At 38.9% G+C, this 21,170-nt stretch overlaps 1 protein-coding gene across 1 annotated transcript in view; it reads right to left on the bottom strand.

The window, feature by feature from the left end:
• LOC107565992 (bromodomain adjacent to zinc finger domain protein 2A) overlaps nt 1-21,170 on the bottom strand; it is a 34,080-nt gene that overhangs the window by 11,798 nt on the left and 1,112 nt on the right. Inside the window, exons 2-17 of the mRNA XM_016251341.1 lie at nt 18,151-18,280; nt 17,252-18,028; nt 14,114-15,769; nt 12,032-12,244; nt 11,528-11,905; nt 11,354-11,414; nt 9,829-9,937; nt 9,612-9,719; nt 9,277-9,499; nt 8,950-9,011; nt 8,802-8,867; nt 5,574-5,963; nt 4,252-4,506; nt 3,690-3,904; nt 3,512-3,586; nt 1,034-1,236 (exon numbers count right to left, since the gene is read on the bottom strand). Coding sequence (XP_016106827.1) covers nt 1,034-1,236; nt 3,512-3,586; nt 3,690-3,904; nt 4,252-4,506; nt 5,574-5,963; nt 8,802-8,867; nt 8,950-9,011; nt 9,277-9,499; nt 9,612-9,719; nt 9,829-9,937; nt 11,354-11,414; nt 11,528-11,905; nt 12,032-12,244; nt 14,114-15,769; nt 17,252-18,028; nt 18,151-18,280 — 4,921 coding nt within the window. The remainder of the gene's footprint in view (nt 1-1,033; nt 1,237-3,511; nt 3,587-3,689; nt 3,905-4,251; nt 4,507-5,573; nt 5,964-8,801; nt 8,868-8,949; nt 9,012-9,276; nt 9,500-9,611; nt 9,720-9,828; nt 9,938-11,353; nt 11,415-11,527; nt 11,906-12,031; nt 12,245-14,113; nt 15,770-17,251; nt 18,029-18,150; nt 18,281-21,170) is intronic.

Genomic DNA, 21,170 nt, shown 5'->3' on the forward strand with positions numbered 1-21,170 from the left:
CATGTGTGTGTGTGTATATATACATATATATATACACACACACACACACACATATATATATAAATATATACACACACACACACACACATATATATACACACACACATATATATATATATAAATATATACACACACACACACACACACACACACATACACAGTACACACACATATATATTATGTAAGCAAAAACTTTTATTTTGGATGCGATTAATCGTTGCCTAGCACTAATATACCACACAGGTGTGATGTCAAAAAAATAAAAAACATTTCTCAAATACTCCTTTACAGTATTTATTTTTATTTTACAAATACATGGCTATAAAATAGTAATAATAAATGTTGTTGTTATTATTATTCTTATTTATAATAATTATTAATATTACTATTAAAAACAGTAGTAGCACCACCAAATAAAACATTTATTACAATTTTATAGCCATATTAATGTATAAATCATTATTTATTTAGTTTATTATTTATTTAATTGTGTAGCAACAAGCACAGCAAACCTGAATTTTTTTTAAACTGCAATTGAGATTAGCAAAAAAAAAAACAATGACCCCCCCCCCCCCCAAACCATCACCCCCCAGGATTTAGCAACACATTTTCACGTTCACATTTCTCTGGTGTTGGTTAATGGTCAAATGACATTCAGGTGAACAAAATATTCACATCATTTATGATTTAATTAATGATTAGCTTTTCATTCATTTGCAACCCCCCTGCAGCTCTCTCATGAATCCCTGTTTGGGAAACCCTCGATTGTGGCTCATTTTTGACAGCCTCCTCACATTTGAGGTCAAAGGATTTTTCAGTTGCCTCTTGAGGAAGTCGAAATCCAGCCCGTTTCCCTGAACTGATAGCACTCACTCAGTTCTTGATTAATTACATCATTTCACAGAGTAGCTGCAGTCAGCACGCCGTTTCTCTTTCATGAACCAATTTTAGCACAAGCACAGCTTAACTATAGCTTGAAACCACTGACATGCACTGCTCTAAATGAACTGTAATGATTGTAATCCATAAGCACAGCTCTGGTTTGGCAGGCAGAGGTTCTGTACCTCCGTGTGTTTGGGTTCCTCTTTGGCTTTGCGGCGGCTCCCTCTCTCCAGCACGCAGCTCTCCTCGATGCTCTCTTCCTCAGCCACTCCCACACGAGCACTGCGCCGGCGCTCCTCGAAGCACAGCTCCTCCTCCGGACGGCCCGTCTTACGCATCAGCGCAGCCTTCAGTCTGCTCAGAAACACATTTTTGAGAATGACGAAGCCAATCACAGAAGAGCTGCTTTCACACCTGGTCCAAACCAGATTTCGATTTCACCCTCCTCGCACATGCACACCTCTTATTTTAGCGTCTGAACCACAGTATGTTTGTGTCATCAATGTGAGTAACTAGATAGCAATTCAGAAAGAAATTCTAGTGGTCGCCCAATATATTGCCGAGGCTGATATATGACCAGCGCTCTCTTCTACCCTCAATACCACGACTGAGGTGAGACCCTTGAGCAAGGCACTGAACCCCCAACTGCTCCCCGGGCGCTTCAGTATATGGCTGCCCACTGCTCCAGGTGTGTGCTCACTACTGCTGTGTGTGTGTAATGCAGAGCAAAAATTCTGAGTATGGGACACCATACTTGGCTACACGTCACTTATTTGAATAAAATATGACAAACTTTTCTAAAGACAGTACGTTCCCCTCAGACATACATGAATCGTCACATATTTTAATTGATTTTCAACCGGCTCGCGGTTAATCGTTGCATCCCTACATTTTAAACAAAAATGATGTCAAATAAATGTTTTCAGCAACTGATATGCATGTATATCTTATATATATATATATATATATATATATATATATATATATATATATATATATACATACATACATAGTGGTCGATCAATATTGTTTTTTATTTTTAAAGAAATTTGAAACATTTTTAAAGACAAGCGATGATCAGAATTAATGCTGGAGATTTCTTCTAACCGCATAAACTCCGGCACTCTCGTCCTCCGCTCACGGAATTCATCTGATATGTTGGCTTTGCTATGATAAACACCGGTTGTGCTGCTGTTGCACTTCATGTGGGTGTGTAGTGCTGCTTACACTACTCTTCTTAAATACGCCGGTATTGCCGCCATTCATATAGTTTTAATGATAGCCAACATTACAGTCCCCGTGCAATGCAGCTCGCAGTCACTGAACGTGTATGGGTTGATGAGCTAAAACTCCGGACAAGTTTTCTTGCGTGCACCCATTTTTAACACGTCTTGACTGTCGTACAGTCTGACATTAATGATAACTGAGATCCCTCAGTGTGACATGATCATCATGTTCGTACAGTCTGACAAGTACAATCCTAAAGGACTTAAAAAAAAAAAAATCACACAGTGCGAGCCCGGCTTTAGTTGACACCTTGACTCTATAATCCTAGTAGAGTATTTTACATACATACATACATACATAACATACATACATAACATACATACATACATACATAACATACATAACATACATACATAACATACATACATACATACATACATAACATACATAACATACATAACATACATACATAACATACATACATACATACATACATACATATAAAGGAAGTAAACACTGTAACCGACAGGGCACTCCAGTAATCTGGGAAGTTTGTGTGCATTGCGAATCATATTTATATATTTTTTTCAAATAAAGTCTAGGTAACACTCATTTTACATATAGCACAAAGTGAAAATGAGATGAATATAATAGTGGGCAGATGAATAAAGTGCAGTATAATTTGAAATCACGAGTTTAAAGTTTGTCGATCGCGCGTCTTAATGAAGCTGAACTCTCCTCCTGTCTGCATTCAATTCACACGGACCATCACGCGGAGCACACGCGATCATATGCAGAATACAAATGCCCACTTCAATTTATGTTTATCTATAATATATATTTATTTACATAAGCTTTATATGTCAGCCATCCTGCTCTCCAAGATATTGGCATCAGCAATCAAAAAAATATCATATCAGTCGGCCACTAGTGAATTCCAAGCAGCATTCTGCATTTTACATCTAGATGGTGAGACAGTTTGAGTGAACTCAGGATAGGCTTTTATTGGTGTTTTGTTTGTGATGAATTACACATTTTCATCATGGATTTCACCTCTTTAATAGAAACCAAATTAACCAAATTTTGGTCACACTTTAGTTTGGGGATCAAATGTCACTATTGACTATGACTTTTGCCTCAATAAACTCCTAATTTGCTGCTTATTAATAGTTAGTAAGGTAGTTGTTAAGTTTAGGTATTGGATCGGGTTAAGGGATCTAGAATATGGTCATGCAGAATTAGGCATTAATATGTGCTAATAAACTGCCAATATGCTAGACATATGAATGCTAATAAGCAACTAATTAACAGTGAGAACTGGTCCCTAAACTAAAGTGTTACCAAATTTTGAAATCAAACAGACTCTGGTTCACACCATAAGCTGTGATGATAAGAAGCTTACTTGCGTAGTTTGCCTTCTATAATCCACTTGTTTTTCCTGTAGGTTGTCATATTCTCTAGTGTGTTATCAATCTCCCTGCAGAAACAGAACGGTTGGAAAATGAAAATGATGTTTACATATGCAGATCTACAAAGCTCTTTTAAATGACGAGGATAATATGATTTGAATTCCTGCTGACCTGGTGATTATGTTGCTGGCGTTGAGTTCCTCCACCAGGAAGGCCAGTATGGAGGCTTTGACGTCGGGTTTGAGGGTCTGGAAGCTCTTTGTACGCAGACTGTTACACACCTCCAACTCAAAGCCATGGGCTTCCAGAAAGATCCGCAGCACCTCGGACACAGTGCTGTGGCTCAGCTCCAGATCCACCAGCTTCTCCCCCAGGATCTTCACAGACTGAGACAGGAAAGAGAAACAAACCAACCTTCATTAAATCACTGACCAATCACGTGCCTTAAATTAAAGGCAAAACCCACCCTTCATTATTTCCCACTGAGCACTCACCTGTTTTCCATTAATGTTTCTATTAAAGTATAATATGACTTTAAAATACTTAAGCTTAACATGTTGCGGATGCAGTTTCTTGTTGGTTTTTAAGGCTAATGTTCAGTTATTTTAGTTTTATGTAATTTTAACCATGTTCAAAGCTATGTTTCAGATAGCAACGGATGGGTTGTACACTTTTTTGACACAGCTATAAATAGAAAACAACTCAATACACTGATATCACACAAAAGACAAACCTGGTAATATGAGGGCAGTCCAGGATCATGCAGAGCGGCCTCCACCAGTTTAATGAGCAGATCCAGGAGCTCGCCTTGGCTCTTCTCCATGCCGAGGAGCCCTTCCTGCAGGGTGCTCAGGCTGGGAATATCCTTGGGCACCTGGAGCCCCAGAATCTTTCCGTAACCATGCAGGAACTCAACCAACCTTAAACAATTGGAGAAGGCCAAACCCGAAAGCACCAGTCCTGGTATCCGTGACAATTGTGGGAGGGGCTACAGAGGGAGAGCGAGACAACTCAATGAGTAATTGAATAAAAACCATCCCAGATATGACACCACACACATAACTGCCAAACATTCAGCGACACACTCAGAAGAAACAGTAGTAGACTAGTTTAAGCTCCTCAAATGAAAGTACTATCAACATATGTATTATGGTGTGTGTGGAGTGAGAGGAGCGGGAGAAGCAAAGTGGGCATTTTCAAGTCATACCCATGAGAGCCGAACTACATGCTCACACAAGGGATTGTGGGATTGACGGGATCAGAGAAAGCATCAAGACTGTCCAAAATGTGAGAAATGCTCTACTTTTAAAATTGTGTGGGAGTTTCTACAGAATTCTTCAAATGATAAAAATCTTTATATATATATATATATATATATATATATATATATATATATATATATATATATATATATATATATACATATACATACATATATATTCACTATTAACTAAGAGTTTCCCCTCAAACTCCTAATTTGCTGCTAGTTTATAGTTAGCAATGTAGTTAAGTTTACGTATTGGATCGGGTTAAGGGGTCTAGAATATGGTAATGGAGAATAAGGCATTAATATGTGCTTTATAAGTACTAATAAACAGCCAATATGCTAGAAATATGCATGCTAATTATCAACTAGTTAATAGTGAGAATTGGACCTTAAAATAAATGGCGAATTTCAGGATGAATCTACTGCACTTGTGTCGAGCACCAATAAATGTAGTATACTTTGAAGTATACTTTTTTTTTTATTTAAGTGTTCAGCTGTAGGCTGAAGCATACTTTAGTCTTTAGTGCCCTTCAGACCCTCAGGTTGTAATCGTGTCACACAACATCTCTTTTAGTGTGGAAAGACAAATCAAGTTACTCTGGTCAGGTCACTATGCTAAACTCTGGCAGTCATTGCATGTGTGAATAACACTGTCTTGGTGATCTGGTACTTTAACTGGAAAAATGAACCCAAGAAAGTAGAAAGTATCAAAGTGGCTTCCCAAGCAAACTTTGCTAAGTGAGGAATCTCGTGTTCTGCGTGTGAATCCCTCAGCACAACACGCTCACCGTGTGGTCAGGGAGACACATGTCCTCTGCAGGCTTCTTCATCTCCTCTAAGATCATCTGCTGTCTCTTCCTCTCCTCCATTCGTCTCTGAGCCTGCGCCCTCCGCTCCGCCTGCCTCTTTGCTGCCAGTGCAGCCTGCGCTTCGGCCTCTGCTTGAGCCTGGGCTTTGGCCAGAGCCTTGGCTTTGCTGCGGGCCCGGGCCACTTTCTTGATGGGACTGGCCGTCTCCAGGTCCAACGCTTCTGCTTCTGCTGCTGGTGGTACTGCAACCTTCTTCCTGCGGCCAGGTTTCTTGGGCCCCTCTGCGGCTGAGAGCGGGCTTTCAGATGACTGGGTCCGAGTCTGAGACTGAGACTGGTCTTCATCATCCTGCTCTTTGGCTTTCTCCAACTAAACAAACACAACAGAAAACACAATCAGAGCTCAGAGAATTGGGATTTACAGCTACGAAACTAAAATGTTGTAGTCAAATAAATGGGAGGAGTAGAGTGGACCCATGACTAACATTTTTCTGACTGATGTGTATATCAGGGTTCTCACACCGTCAGACCATTTTGATGACGTTTCCACTTATCTTTTGACTCCAAGGTTCCCCATTGACAAAGACAATATTTAAATGCCCCCAAAATATTTCTGATACTTCTGCTATAATGACAGTGGTGCTCATTGTCATTATTTTATATATATATATATATATATATATATATATATATATATATATATATATGTGTCCCTCAAACACAAAAACAGACTATATGTGTGTATATATATATATATATATATATATATATATATAAATATATATATATATATATATATATATATAAATGTGACCCTGGACCACAAAACCAGTCATAAATTGCAGTTATATTTGTAGCAATAGCCAACAATATTCAAAATTGTTGATAATTGAGCGTCAAAATTATCGATGTTTCTTTAATGCAAAAAAATCATGTTACATGAAGATATTTTGTAAATTTCCTACCGTAAATATATCAAAAATGTATTATCATTAGTAATATGCATTGCTAAGGACTTCATTTGGAAAACTTTAAAGGGGTGCTATTATGCTTTTTCACTTTTTCAACTTTAGTTAGTCTGTAATGTTGCTGTTTGACCATAAAAAAGATCTGCAAAGTTTCAAAGCTCACACTGGCCCAGCTAACCGATCACAGCACATTTCGTATTTCAGAAGGCAGGCCTTCATTTGATACAGGAACTATTCAAGCCTTTCATGCTAGACTGGGGAGAGAGGTGTTGTGATAATGTAAAATATGTGAAAAATGTGTTTTTCAAACAACCTAGTATGAGAGCCTGTTCTAGTACACCCCCAAAACAAAATCAAGACTTTGTAAAAGAGCGTAATAGGACCCCTTTAAAGGCGATTTTCTCAATATTTAGATTTTTTTTGCACCATCAGATTCCGGATTTTCAAATAGCTGTATCTCGGCCAAATATTGTCCTATCATAAACCATACATTAATGGAAAACTTGTTTATGCAGCTTTCAGATGATGTATAAATCTCAATTTCAAAAAATTGACACTTATGCCTGGTTTTGTGGTCCATATACAGGTGCATCTCAATAAATTAGAATGTCGTGGAAAAGTTCATTTATTTCATACATACATATACACACACATATTTTATAAATATATTTATTATAAAAAGATTAAATTACTTAATGTATTTATTTACATGACTTTTCCAGATCTATTAAATAAATGAATAAATATGAAATAAATAATATGAAATAAATAATATGCGCAAGTAAAATTCCAGGTTCATGAGAACCCTGGTTCTTAAAAAAATGACAGTTGTTAAGGGAATAAATTAAACGGAGAAATAGAATTTCAACTTGCATCTTCATTTTTAGCCGTTTAGGTTTTTTGAACCTTTTGTCATTTTTTTTTTATTTATTTTATTTAAAATCTAAACCATCTTGCAGCCTTTGGAAGTTTTGCTGAGGCCCCCACTATACCACTATAGATATTACAGACCTGCCAACCTCGGAAAAAATTTTGGAGTACCATCTGTGTTGCGGGGGGTGGGGGGTGGTTTGCAAGATTTAATGTTAAATATTTTTTATAGGTTAATAATCAGGGTCTGCACTCAGTTTGTGATATTCCTGTTATACAGTATTTTAGAGTAAAAAGTAGGGATGCAACAATACAGTTAGCCCACAGTTAAATACCTCAGTTTTTTTTTGGTTTAGTTCTTTTTTGCTATTTTTAAATGCTATTAAATGCAAAGTATTATTTTTATGGATTGGCCATTATTTAGTGCTATGAACATGTAATGTGTGTTTCATTCACACTGGACGCTTGAGGGCACCCTCTCGCAGAAAATCCACATATACATTATAGAAGAAATAGAACTAGATAAAAAAAAATAGAAATAGAATAGCAAAAAAAACATTAAGATAATAAATACTGTACTGCGACGATGTTTATCAGTGTTCTTAAAACCACCTCGAGTATTTTAATAATTAAGTAACGTTATTTATATATAGATTTTACAACGTAATGGTATTTATAATCCACTGCTAATCGACTTAGCCGTTATTCCAGTGTAGAATTTATTGCTGCGTCATTCTGTGATAAGAAGCCACAGATCAAGAGGGAAACTATTTTAAATATTTGTCTGATGTTGTGCAGTAAAAGTATGTTGTAATGTTCTTTTTTGTTGTTGGACAAAAGGTTTAGTTGGTACAAGGGAAGATGCTCGGCGTGTGTTGCTTTTTCAGATGCAGGCGTTTTCTCATCTCAGCACGCAGACTCATGGACACACAAACAGAGCCAGCTTGGAGAGAAATAAAACGCACAAAAATTTTAAAGCACACCCTAAAAACCGCTCTGATTGGTTGAACTCTTCATCTTTTTCTGTTGCTTGTTTTGAATACTACACGTGGACAGAGGCGTCACACTGCAAAAAACGGCTTATCTTACTTAGTATTTTTGTCTTGTTTCTAGTCAAAATATCTACAAAATTTTTACTAGATAAGCCAAGTGACTTAAGATATTTAGTCTTGTTTCCGGGGGGGGGGTTAGATATTTTGACTAGAAACAAGACAAAAATACTAAGTAAGATAAGCCATTTTTTGCATTTTTTGAGTAGTTTAGAGTGACAAATCGTACCAGCGTACTTTGAGGTCAAAATGCATATCCGCTACACAAAATGCGTTTTCCAGGTTTTTAAGTTCTGTACATATTTGAAGAATATTTCCTACTTTGGCTTTCCGTTTCTCCTTCCGGATCTTTTTATTCTTTGCATCCTCCATTCTTTTCATTCTTGCCTGCATGAGAAAAATCAGATGATCAGTTGGTCCCCAAAATAGACTTGTTATAGAAAATAACGATAATATAAAGTCAGCTCACCTTTCTCTTCATTTTCTTCTTGATCTTGATCAGTTTTTCTTTTTCTTGCTCTGTGAGGTCCTCTGTTAAACAATCAACATGAACTAAGTAAAGTTGCTCATTATATTTCACAAAAAAGCTACAACTACAAAATGAAGATGAAAAGGTGGTACTTCTGCAACAAGTATATTTTTATTAAACATACAATCCACCGAAGCAATCTGAGGCCAAGTGTTTTGCTCCAGGGATCGACAGGGACAGTTTGCACCTTGCCCTACACCTCACCTGCTCATTCTTACATGCTGACAGTTTCTCCAGTAGAGACACGATATTAATATTCAGACTCACCCTTTGCCTCCAGTCTCTTCAGCAGCCTGGCGTCCACTTTGCTGAGCAGATCCTCCATCTTGGGCTTAGGAGGTCGGCCTGGCCGTCTCCCTGGGGCTCCTCTGGCTAGGCAGCCACGGGAACGAGGCTCTTTGTCTGGATTTGGTGGACGACCGCGTCTGCCTGTTATTGCCATGATCATGGAGGGCACTTCCTCATTGGCGAGGAGGAACCATTGCATACCCTGTAACAAGTTAAAGAGCGATAACATGTCTTGGAACAGCATAACTGTGAGGGATGTTGCTGCTGAAAACCACATGTTCGCCTGTAGCACCTGTAGACATCTTCATACACACCTCAGCGCTTTCCCGCTCCTCATAGAAATCCCCCACTGGCATGCGTGGACTGAAGCTGAAGTGCTCTCTCGAAACGCCCTGGAGAGCATCCCGATGCCTGTTCAGATACTGGAGGATGTAGGAGAGACAAAAGCAACCGGATGAAGACGGAAGCCTGTTTATCACTCACACAGATTAGGTTTCAGTGGTATTGTGGTGCAGGTATGACAGCTCTCACCTTGATGACCTCGGGGAACTGCTTCATCCTCCGGCCGCAGGGGCTATAGTACCACGTCTCTCCTTTCAGGCGGTCCTCGAGCCTCCGGACTCGAATCTCTCGCCTCCAGCTAGCAAATGTGAAACACAGCATGTGAAACAGGATTGCCATACCAGAGAATTTCCAAGACATTTCAAGCTGTTTGAAACTGCTGGATAAGTAAGGTAACACTATAGATTAGGGAACGCCACTCACTTGCTTATTAGCATGCATATTACAAGTATATTGTCTGCTTATTAGTAACCATAAAGCACACATTAATGTCTTATTCTGCATGACCATGTTCTAGATCCCTTATAGGGATAGTTCACCCAAAAATGAAAGTTCAGTCATTAATTACTCACCCTCATGTCGTTCCAAACTCGTAAGCCCTCCATTCATCTTCGAAACACAAATTAAGATATTTTTGATGGAATCTGACAGCTCTCTGACCCTCCCATAGACAGCAAGGGTACTACCAAGATCAACGTCCAGAAACGTAGCAAGGAGATCGGTAAAATAATCCATGTGACATCAGGGGTTCAACCGTAATAGTACGAAGCTATGAGAATTCTTTTTGTGCGCAAAAGAAAGAAAAAAAAAACGACTTTATTCAACAATTCGTCTCCTCCGTGTCACCGTAGCACCATTTTGGAGAATATCCGCTGGACGTAAACAGCGTATGCTGTTCTGTGTCAGCTGCGTCACACGGATACGTTTTCTACGTTGTTTGTGCTTTCATTTGAACGATAACGTATCAGTGTGGTGCGGCTGACACAGAACAGCATACGCTGATGTCCCCTGATGTCACATGGATTATTTTACCGATCTCCTTGCTATGTTTCTGGACGTTGATCGTGGTAATTGCATAGCTGTCTATGCAGGGTCAGAGAGCTGTCAGATTCCATCAAAAATATCTTAATTTGTGTTCCGAAGATGAACGAAGGTCTTACGGGTTTGGAACGACACGAGGATGAGTAATTAATGACTGAACTTTCATTTTTGGGTGAACTAACCCTTTAATAGTGAATAGATGTTCCCTAATCTAAAGTGCTGCCTTTTTTATTATTATTTTGAGAAGAGCGTATTTCTATTTGTATGCTTGCTACCATAGATGCTTGGTTTTGAAACAAATGTTACCAGTAATTTTAAAAACTACATTTTAATGTGTTATCAGGGCTAGATAGCGCAAGCACTTCACTGGATGTGTGCAAACTGTAAAATGTAATTAGGATTAGGTCACTGCGGGTCCTTGAAGCTGCGGGTCCTTGCATAAATATTAAGTTTTTTAAATACTTAAAAAACGAGTGTACTTTTTGTATTCAAATAAATTAAATACTTTTTCTTGTAAATGTACTTACTTTATTAAGGAAGAACTAATTATTTATTTGATCAACTTTCATTGCACCCCTAAAATTCTTTTTTCAAATTAGGAGCACGTGGACACCTTTGGAAAAAGTAAGCATCAAGACCTGGCTATCGATACTTTAGATAAAGGACTGCTCACCCATGCTGCAAAGGAAATTGGACTTGCGCTTCAGTTGCAATCCGACGCCTTGGGGTATCACCTGAGACACACAAACAACAATTTAATCTATTTTAATCTTAAGTGCCAGAAGAATGCATATAAAGAGGTTGAACACTACTTAAAACAAACAACAAATTTCAAGCATGTAGATACCTGCTGTGGAGCTGTTATCATCATCATCTTCAGTTTTCCCTTCTGACAACCCTTTGGCTGGTTTGGGAGGCTTTGCCTCATTCACACCTTTCATCTTGCGCTTCCAGATCTTCTTGGGCTGGACTATGGGCTCACTATTAGTCAGGCTTGAGTCATGGACAAACGTCATTGGATCACTTGGAAGGAGAGGCAGAGCATTTGAAGGAGTTGAGGTATCAGTTGGGACGCCCTCCTGTTCCTTTGCCTCTTTAGAGATTTTCCTCTTCTTCACTGCCCTCAGTGAATTATCCTCGGTTTTCTTTCTCCTCCTAACCTTTTCTTGTTTTGGGCCATCAGGTGTTAACTTTTGTTTCTTGATCTTGGAATCAGGAGAGCCAACTGGAAATAATTAAGTAAATAGAGACAGCATTTAGCATCTAACTTAATGTTGTTCAATTGATTTATTGACTATCATTTTAAAACACCTGTAAACCATTAGCTAAGTAAGCATGATTGTGCATTTACTCTCAGCGGTAGCAACTGTCGTCTTTGGGGTTCTAGGCTTCCGTGGCTTTTTTGTTGGCATGGCGATGTGGGCTTCAGAAATATGTGTGGTCGCCCCTTCAACAGAACCGCTGACAACCGCTTGCAGCGCTTTAACCGTCATTACAGAGAGCGCAGATCTTCTGTCACCTCCTGAAGTATCAGGTCCATTCTCTTTGCCAAGAATATGATCACCTATGGGGAATACAGTGTGTTGTGTTTAAACAACTGACATCAAAAGATGTCCACAACGGATCTGCCAAGCATTCAAATCACGATTGAATGTTTAGTATTCAATTACACATGAAAAAAAAGTGTTAAAACTACACATTTTACAGAAAAAAATTTGGATGTACAATATATTGAGACCGTACTGGTTATCGGCTAATCAGTAATTTAATCAGATTTATCGGTCGATATTGGATATGCATTTGGTACATGCCCACTACCTTTACTGTCATCAAAGGCTCTCTCTGGGCCTCTTCGGTCACTTTTGACCAAAACATTTTACATTTTGACATTTTAAAAGTCATAGCTTCATCGAAACGCTATGAAACTTGGTGACTTGTGGCATTTGGCTTGTGAACACACACAATAAAATTGAGAGCATGATTTAAAAAAAAAAAAAATTGTAATTAAAAAAAAGTATCACGTTTGGTCTTTGTGGTCACAAATGGTGTTCACTTGGTCTTTGCGCCACAGGAAATGAATGGGAAATAGGAAAAAATGTGAAAATACAAAAAAAAATTTTGCAGAGCTAGTGCACAGCTAGTCTCTATTTTACCATGGAATACTACATTAATAGAAATACTTTTTTTTAAATTTGGATTTTTTTTAATTATTATTTTCAATTATAAAAAATGGATCATAATTATTGCATAAATATTAAGTAGCACCATAAAACTCTCAAAATAAAAAATTTAAAAAATATATATATTTTTGAACAAAAACATATAAATTTGATTTTCCTGGAAAAAAAATGAAAACATTTCAAGGCTTGTGTCACTTTTGACCGTGAAGGTACCAAGTGTGATAAATAAAATCACTAATAATTTAACAACATTGTTAACTGTAACCTTCAGCAAATGAACAATGATTCATTTGTTTATTAATCCATTATTAGTGCACTGGAAATCTCACCTCTGATAGAGTGTGTAGAGGCATTAATAGATGCAGACAGCAGTGAGGAGCTGTTTAGTGAGGTGTCGTTTTTAGTATTCAATTACACATGAAAAAAAAGTGTTAAAACTACACATTTTACAGAAAAAAATTTGGATGTACAATATATTGAGACCGTACTGGTTATCGGCTAATCAGTAATTTAATCAGATTTATCGGTCGATATTGGATATGCATTTGGTACATGCCCACTACCTTTACTGTCATCAAAGGCTTTCTCTGGGCCTCTTCGGTCACTTTTGACCAAAACATTTTACATTTTGACATTTTAAAAGTCATAGCTTCATCGAAACGCTATGAAACTTGGTGACTTGTGGCATTTGGCTTGTGAACACACACAATAAAATTGAGAGCATGATTTAAAAAAAAAAAATTGTAATTAAAAAAAAGTATCACGTTTGGTCTTTGTGGTCACAAATGGTGTTCACTTGGTCTTTGCGCCACAGGAAATGAATGGGAAATAGGAAAAAATGTGAAAATACAAAAAAAAAAATTTGCAGAGCTAGTGCACAGCTAGTCTCTATTTTACCATGGAATACTACATTAATAGAAATACTTTTTTTTAAATTTGGATTTTTTTAAATTATTATTTTCAATTATAAAAAATGGATCATAATTATTGCATAAATATTAAGTAGCACCATAAAACTCTCAAAATAAAAAATTTAAAAAATATATATATTTTTGAACAAAAACATATAAATTTGATTTTCCTGGAAAAAAAATGAAAACATTTCAAGGCTTGTGTCACTTTTGACCGTGAAGGTACCAAGTGTGATAAATAAAATCACTAATAATTTAACAACATTGTTAACTGTAACCTTCAGCAAATGAACAATGATTCATTTGTTTATTAATCCATTATTAGTGCACTGGAAATCTCACCTCTGATAGAGTGTGTAGAGGCATTAATAGATGCAGACAGCAGTGAGGAGCTGTTTAGTGAGGTGTCGTTTAAAGAGTCATCCAGTAGTGACGTGTTATCTTTGAGGGACGCCGCCTCGGTGGAACTGGTAGAGGTCATGGAGCTGTTCAAGTTTTCTTCTTCACAAGAAGTGTCCTGCAAGTCCCTGGAGACATCAATCATGGATCCTTCTGTAAACTTTGATTGGTCTCCAGTCTGGGAAAGACTATAAGAATTATCAAAAGTGTCCATCATTGAACTCCCATCCTCAGCTCTTGAGCTTTCAAGGTAGGTTGACTCGGCCAAAGACGGATAGTCCAGTGACGTGTCAGTGCCAAAAGTATCATTTAAAGTCTCACTTTCTCCTTTCCCTGGGGCAGTCTGATCTCTGATACTATTAGAGTCCTTTCTGCCAACTGCCATAGTGTCTCTTTCAGGTTCCTTTGGAACAATGAAAGCCAGTTCAAGGTTTCTACCATGAATTTGCACCTTATGCATCTCAGCTTGAGTCTCATTGTTGGACTCCTTTTTGGATGTGCCCATTATGATTCTAACTTTACTCTGGGAACCACAGGCCTCAGGTCTAGAGTGCGATTCCCCAAAGTTGTGCCGTACTACACCATGAGAACCCATCTGCCCTGGACTGGGTGAAGAAACGTCCGCATTTACCACGGTCTCTAAAGGCTGAGTAACAGAGCCAATGAGGAAGCGAGATACATTTGGAGAAACACTGAGAGGTGCTGAAGATGCCCGAGGGGAATAGCTAACAGCGGGAGGTGGTGCAGACGAAGCCAGAGCGGCAACTTGAGGAGAACCAGCGACCACTGATGGAAGTGCAGAGACTGTCGAGAGAAAGACCTTATCGGCAACAGATGTTGGAGTCGAGGAAGCAGCAGGATGTTTAGGACTCTGGCCTGTTAGAGGTGATGCCTCTTGGGGTCCTTTAAGTGGTGCCAGCGCAGGAGGAGCGGAGACAACAGATGGTGACGCAGCCAAAGATAAAGGTGTTGGAGAGACCTGTGGACTTTTTGATCCCTGGGCCTCCGGTACTGTTTGAGGAGGCACAGGCACCGTTGGAGGATGCATCAAGGTCTTAAAAGAAAGCACCAGAGACTGGTTGTGGGAACCAGCAGTAGGAGCTCTGGAGCTCTTAGGAGAAGACATTGAAGGAGCTGTACCAAGTCCTGCAGGTGTTCCTTCAGCTGATGAAGGTCCAGAGAATCCAGGTCTTTGGCCTTGGACCATCTGAAGCGGTGGTGTGAGAGGAGAGGGTGGAGACACAGATGCATTTGCGCCGACACCCAAAGCTGTAGATAAAGCAAACCCTGGAGACGAAGGAGAATGTGAATCCTGCAGGGTCAAAGTTTTCCGAGGCGGACTAGCTAGGGGTGGAGGAGGTCCAGAGACGGGGGAAGAACTAAGCTCCTTTGCAGCAGCTCCCATCTCCTGACGTTGTTTTACAGGTTTCTCCAGGTCCACGGCTGGATGCTGCGCAGCCTGGTTATAGTCGGTAGAGGAAACAGAGCCAGGGGGCTTTACAGGAAAACTCTCAGTTTTGGGCAACCGTTGGGGTACAGAGCTTTTCTCAACTCCATTGAAGCCTTTATCCATTTCTTTAAAGGACTCATTCATAGAAACTACAGACCACAAAACACATATACAACAGTTGTTAGTGAGAACACAAAACTGTTCAGATAGGTAGCAAAAAACACATTCATTTGTTTGTGGTTTGAAATGCAACTAAACTTTTATTTTTAGGTTGTGGATGTGGCCTGAAAAGTAGTCCACTATACTGTTAATGTGCAGGCAACTAGAACTCAAACCCGACTTGCGTTATACACAGTTGTGCAATAGCACGTGCACTGTTTTCACTCCCTATTTTCACTCCCTATTTTCCCATGTAATGAAACATAAAGCATTTGCTGTATATAATGAATGAGTGAACGAGAGAAAAGGTCCAAAATCAGCATACGCATCAAAGTGGAAATTACAGTAAAGCCTCTGATAGTTGTTGCCTCATGCTCCTCTGAGCAATTTGAATACAGTGTGAATAAGTTCAAAGCAGAGTAAAAAAATGAACACACAGACAATGCATCTTGATCTTCAATGGAAAGCGCAGTATTGTTGATTGTTTAACTGTGTCTAGGCTGCGTGCAGTTTTCCACTGTCTGATGATTGAGGCAGAATGTGGGTGGAAAAGAGAACAGGGGCAAGATATCACCTGTTTACGGACTATCCGTCAGTTTGAATCACTTCTTAATCCAAAAAGTCAACTTCCTTTGGTGAAAACACGTCTGACTGGCCTAAAATTACTTTTGTCAGAGGGCAGAATGCTAGTGTTGGTGATATTAAAAGCCATTCAGGAAGTGAACGGCACCACCTAAGTACAGGAAATCAGAACATGCATGATAAAACACGCTGCCATTTTTGTAATCATATTACTTACAATATGAATGCCAAAGATTGTATATTGTTCCACAAAGCTATCAATCCAATTGCAAACAAGTGAAACAATCTTGTTTTGAAATGCTGTAGACCTCATAAAACAAACGTGACACATGTTGGTCACATGTGAAATGTACCAATTTTTTTTATTAATTTAAGGCAATGTACTATGCATAGAGCTTTACTAAGGCTTAATTTAAGAGGAAAAAAGTGAGAATTGGGCAGGAGTGCCACAATTGATAACCACTGTTTTAGAGTTAATGAAAAAAAAGGATAAATCTACACAATGTATTTTTTTTATTAATTAACAAAATTTAAAAATAAGTGAATGATAAATCCACCATTTTTATTTTTTAAATGGGAAAAATTTAAACTAACACATTTTCTAGATTCTAAAACTAACTAAAATAAAGTAAGATTAATTTGTTTTAATACAACTTTACAGCCCACCTCTATTAGACTTGAAAATGCTACTCAATAGCAATAACACTAGACTGTGCCGAATACTAATACTAAATACTAATTAAATATTTAGTACTTTAACTTTGGCAGCCCTTCAATACTAAATAAAATGTAATAAATAAATAAATATATATTTTATAAATATATAAAAAATCTAAACTATAACTGCCCAGTTTCCAGCACACTGAGGCCTGTTTGTGGCAGTTGCTCACCTTGCATCTCTCTGCTCTTAGGCGAACCGCTATCAGGCACAGTAGAAGGGGACCTCATTGGGACCTGGACGTGATGGGGGCTGCTTCTTCCTCCTCCACTGCCCATGTGATGGTGCTGAGGGCTTCCTCGTGGAGGTGTAAAGCTCTGCGCGGCGGGTGGTATCATCTGAGTCTGTGGTTGAGACTGAGTTTGGGCCTGGTGCGATGGATGCTGGTAAAACGGCATTCCATTAGGCATCACACCATAATGCTGCTGCTGTTGCTGCTGGTGGTGTGAATGGTGTTGGAGATGATGTGCCGTTGCAGACTGGTGCTGCAAGGCTGGAGGCTGCTGGTGATGCTGGGACGCTGGGATGCCCTGGTTGGGATACGTCCCGTACATACTGGGAGAATTATATCCCATTGGCATCGAAGATCCCCCCTGCGACTGCTGCCCAGGATTTCCCCTTCCCCAATACTGCAACCCAGCACCCGGAGGTTGCTGGGATGTTCCCGTACTGCCATTGACTTGGTATGGTCCATGGCTCTGGAAGTGGTGCTGAGGCTGCTGTGGTTGTATTCCACCCTGGGAGCCTGGCTTCTGGTGCAACCCGTGGGGAGGGACGGGCCCCATCGCCGGGCTGTACTGAGACTGGCCCCAAAGATAGTCATATCCCATGCTGCCTGGGAGGTGATGGTTGCTCATATGAGGATAAGAGGAAGAGGGAGGGTGGGCGCCTGGCTGGCTGCTCCCACCTGCAGTAGTGATGCCATTCACATTCATTTGGCCATTCAGATCTGTGTGACCAACAGCATCAGTCACAAAACGGCGCATAAAAGCCTTAAAAGCCACCATGTTTATGGATTTATAGACTACATATATGGATAAAAAATGAAACGCAAATACAAGAGAGACTCACTTTTCCCTTGCTGGGGGAAGCTCATGGAGGACCCGTTAGTATAGAGAGAATCTCCTGAGGAATGCTTCAGTCCTGAGTTTGCTGACACAGAAGAGTGAGGCCCATAGTTAAAATGGTTATTTGCTTCCATCTGGCAGAAGAAGAAAAAAAATGCAAAACTGAAAGATGATATGAGGCATATTTTTAGTATTAAGATATTTTCTCTTATGCACAGACAACTGTAAATATGCCAATTGTCACTTGATTTCCCTAAAAAGTCTGGATCTGAATATGCCTACTAAACAGTACACAAATTCAGTATTGTTGTTTCCTAAATTATGCACTATACACTATGCACAATACAAAGTTTAGAAGCGTATCTTATCAAGCATCAGGGTCTAAATGCATGAAGTGTCCATTCCACATTTTGTTTTGTTTTTTCAATTAATTAAGTGCATCACCCAGGCATTTGAAGTGCACTTCTTATTATTGGACTTGGAACACATTAACAACACGATTTATACGACAAAATGGCATTGAATAGTGCATAAGGACAAAAACTGGGACACACCATTTGTCCAAATTCATAGTATTAAAAAAAACTAGGAGAAAAGTGCCCAGGTGAACTACTACTTCGGGCGAGATTCTGAAGTATGCATCCAAAGCACACTTTACTATCCCACAAAGGCCATGGGACAGGATTTGTGAACAGCAGTGAAGCAATATAACCGGATGCCATAGGCCACGTGACAAAGCCAACATGGCAAATGTAGTACTCCTGGATTACATTCACACTACATAAACACTTTTTTCCCCCTCTCAGTCGCGAAGTTCGTTCCTCGCCACCTGTAGTAATTTCTGACATTCTGTGATAAAAAAAAAAAAAAAAAACTAACTAACAATATGACAGCAATACTGGCTCAATTAATCGAGTAAGTTTAGGGCGGGACTTTCCATTTATCCAACCAATGAATGACAGGGTGTGGGATATATTTAAGAAACCTGCTTTAACACTTGTCATTAGGGATGGGCGATACCACTTATTTTGTTTTCGATACGATACCGATATTTTTCAAGGCAGTAGCGTCGATATTGATACCGATATGATGCTTCTGAACTAAACTTTTAAATTATGAAATTTATTAAATTACTAAGAGTAAAATGGGTAATGATAACCACTTAACTTTGTTTAAAATGCATTTTAACATTCAGTACGCCTTAATTGTAATTTATTAGGTTATATTTTTGTTTACACATGGTTCAAATGTGTTTTTTGTTTACACATGATTCAAATCTACAAATACTACAGTTGAACTACGGTCACTTTAGTAAAACTATGGTTCATTATCATTAGGGACTGCCAGTGACAGGCTGTTGCATTCATAAAATGCAACCTTTTTGTTCTGACAGTGTATGATTTCTATTAACATTACAGAATAAAACATGATCTATATTATCTTTCAACGTTCAATTTAAATAAATGTAAGTGTACAAACTACGTAGGCTACGATTTCAATTTGTTTATTGTGAAATAACTCGAAACATGATTTTTTTTCTGTCCTCTGATAAGCATTGTTCAGGGCTGCTTTCTTATGATACTTTTGGGAAACGCAGCCCTGTTTGAATGCACTGTCAGAAGTGAGTGAATGCTCTCTTTAATGGATTGGTTCTGTCTTGCTACATTTGCGTGTGTTCAGATGAGCAGGAAAATAGTTCTATCCTACACAATTACTCGCTAACAAAGGTTATTTGTAAAATTCAATGCATATTGTACGCATTAATATTATTATTTTAAATAAACAAAATCACTGGTAAATAAAACACACCTTAGTATCGATACGCCCATCCCTACTTGTCATTACAGATACTACTCACGATAAACAGTACATGTAATTTTGACATGGATGAAAATGAGGCTGCGAGGAATAGAATGTTACTTTTGGCACTTTTGGCACTTTCATCAGAAACGACTTGCATCAGTTCAGTCAAACCCATGACCTTGGAGTTTCTGGCCATGCTTTTACTGTTTGAGCAACTAAGGTTGTACTTTCGTTTACCTTGGTGTCTGTCACTCAGCTGTCAGACCATTAAAAACACATCTTTCCAAAAAAATAAAAAATAAATAAAAATCAGTGGACAACCCATTTTTGTGGCCTAAAAATTGTGTAAAATAAAAGGTTAAACCAACAGAGTCATGGAAACGTTCACATAAATCCTTCCAAATAACCTGACTCATATTTCAATACCACAATTACTTTTTTTAAAACAACAGGCAGATCCTTCTCATCTTCCTGCACTAAAACTCTGCAGATTCCAACTCGTTTATGAACCAGAGTGCTGAAGGAAGAGGCTGCGTTCTGCCTAAACTATACAGCATCTATCAGCGTTGTTAACGCGTACATAATGTTCTAATTGGATTGTCGGCATCTTTGAGCACAAACCGAACGTTCGGAACGCAGTGCAGGTCGCCGGTGTGCGAGGCTTTGAGACGCAGCCAGTGAGTGAACACTGCTGCGGCGGACATCACAAATATTGCTCTTCACAGCTCAACATAAAATGTCGCAGATAAAGCCGATGAGCCAATAGCGTTAAATAACACGCATCTCACACGCAGATTTCATGCTGAACACCAGCCTCAACGACTAACTCACACCTGAAACATAACAACAAGTCAGTCCTGGACATTTTTATAAAAGCCCGTTTAAATGGCCTCGTGTTAGATTTGTGCATTTATATCAAATCGGCACTAATTATTGTATGCGCGTCCATCATTAGCCCCGCAGCTAACAGTAAACATCAAACTCAAAACGGTCCGATTTCGTTCAGAATGGCCGTGCAGCCACTGAAAAGCAACACATACTTAGTAAGAGTGATGTTTGATTAAATACCAAACGGGAAATGTGAATAAATAAACGAGGGAGATGTGGGAGTCGGCTAGCATGAAGGCTAACCAACGCACATGACCATGCGCTGCTTCTGGATATCTCTCTCTCTCTCACACACACACACACACACACACACACACACTCTCTTTCTCTCTC

The sequence above is a fragment of the Sinocyclocheilus grahami genome, unplaced genomic scaffold (assembly GCF_001515645.1).
Source record: "Sinocyclocheilus grahami isolate Dianchi unplaced genomic scaffold, SAMN03320097.WGS_v1.1 scaffold1039.1, whole genome shotgun sequence".
Classification (NCBI taxonomy): Eukaryota; Metazoa; Chordata; class Actinopteri; order Cypriniformes; family Cyprinidae; genus Sinocyclocheilus; species Sinocyclocheilus grahami.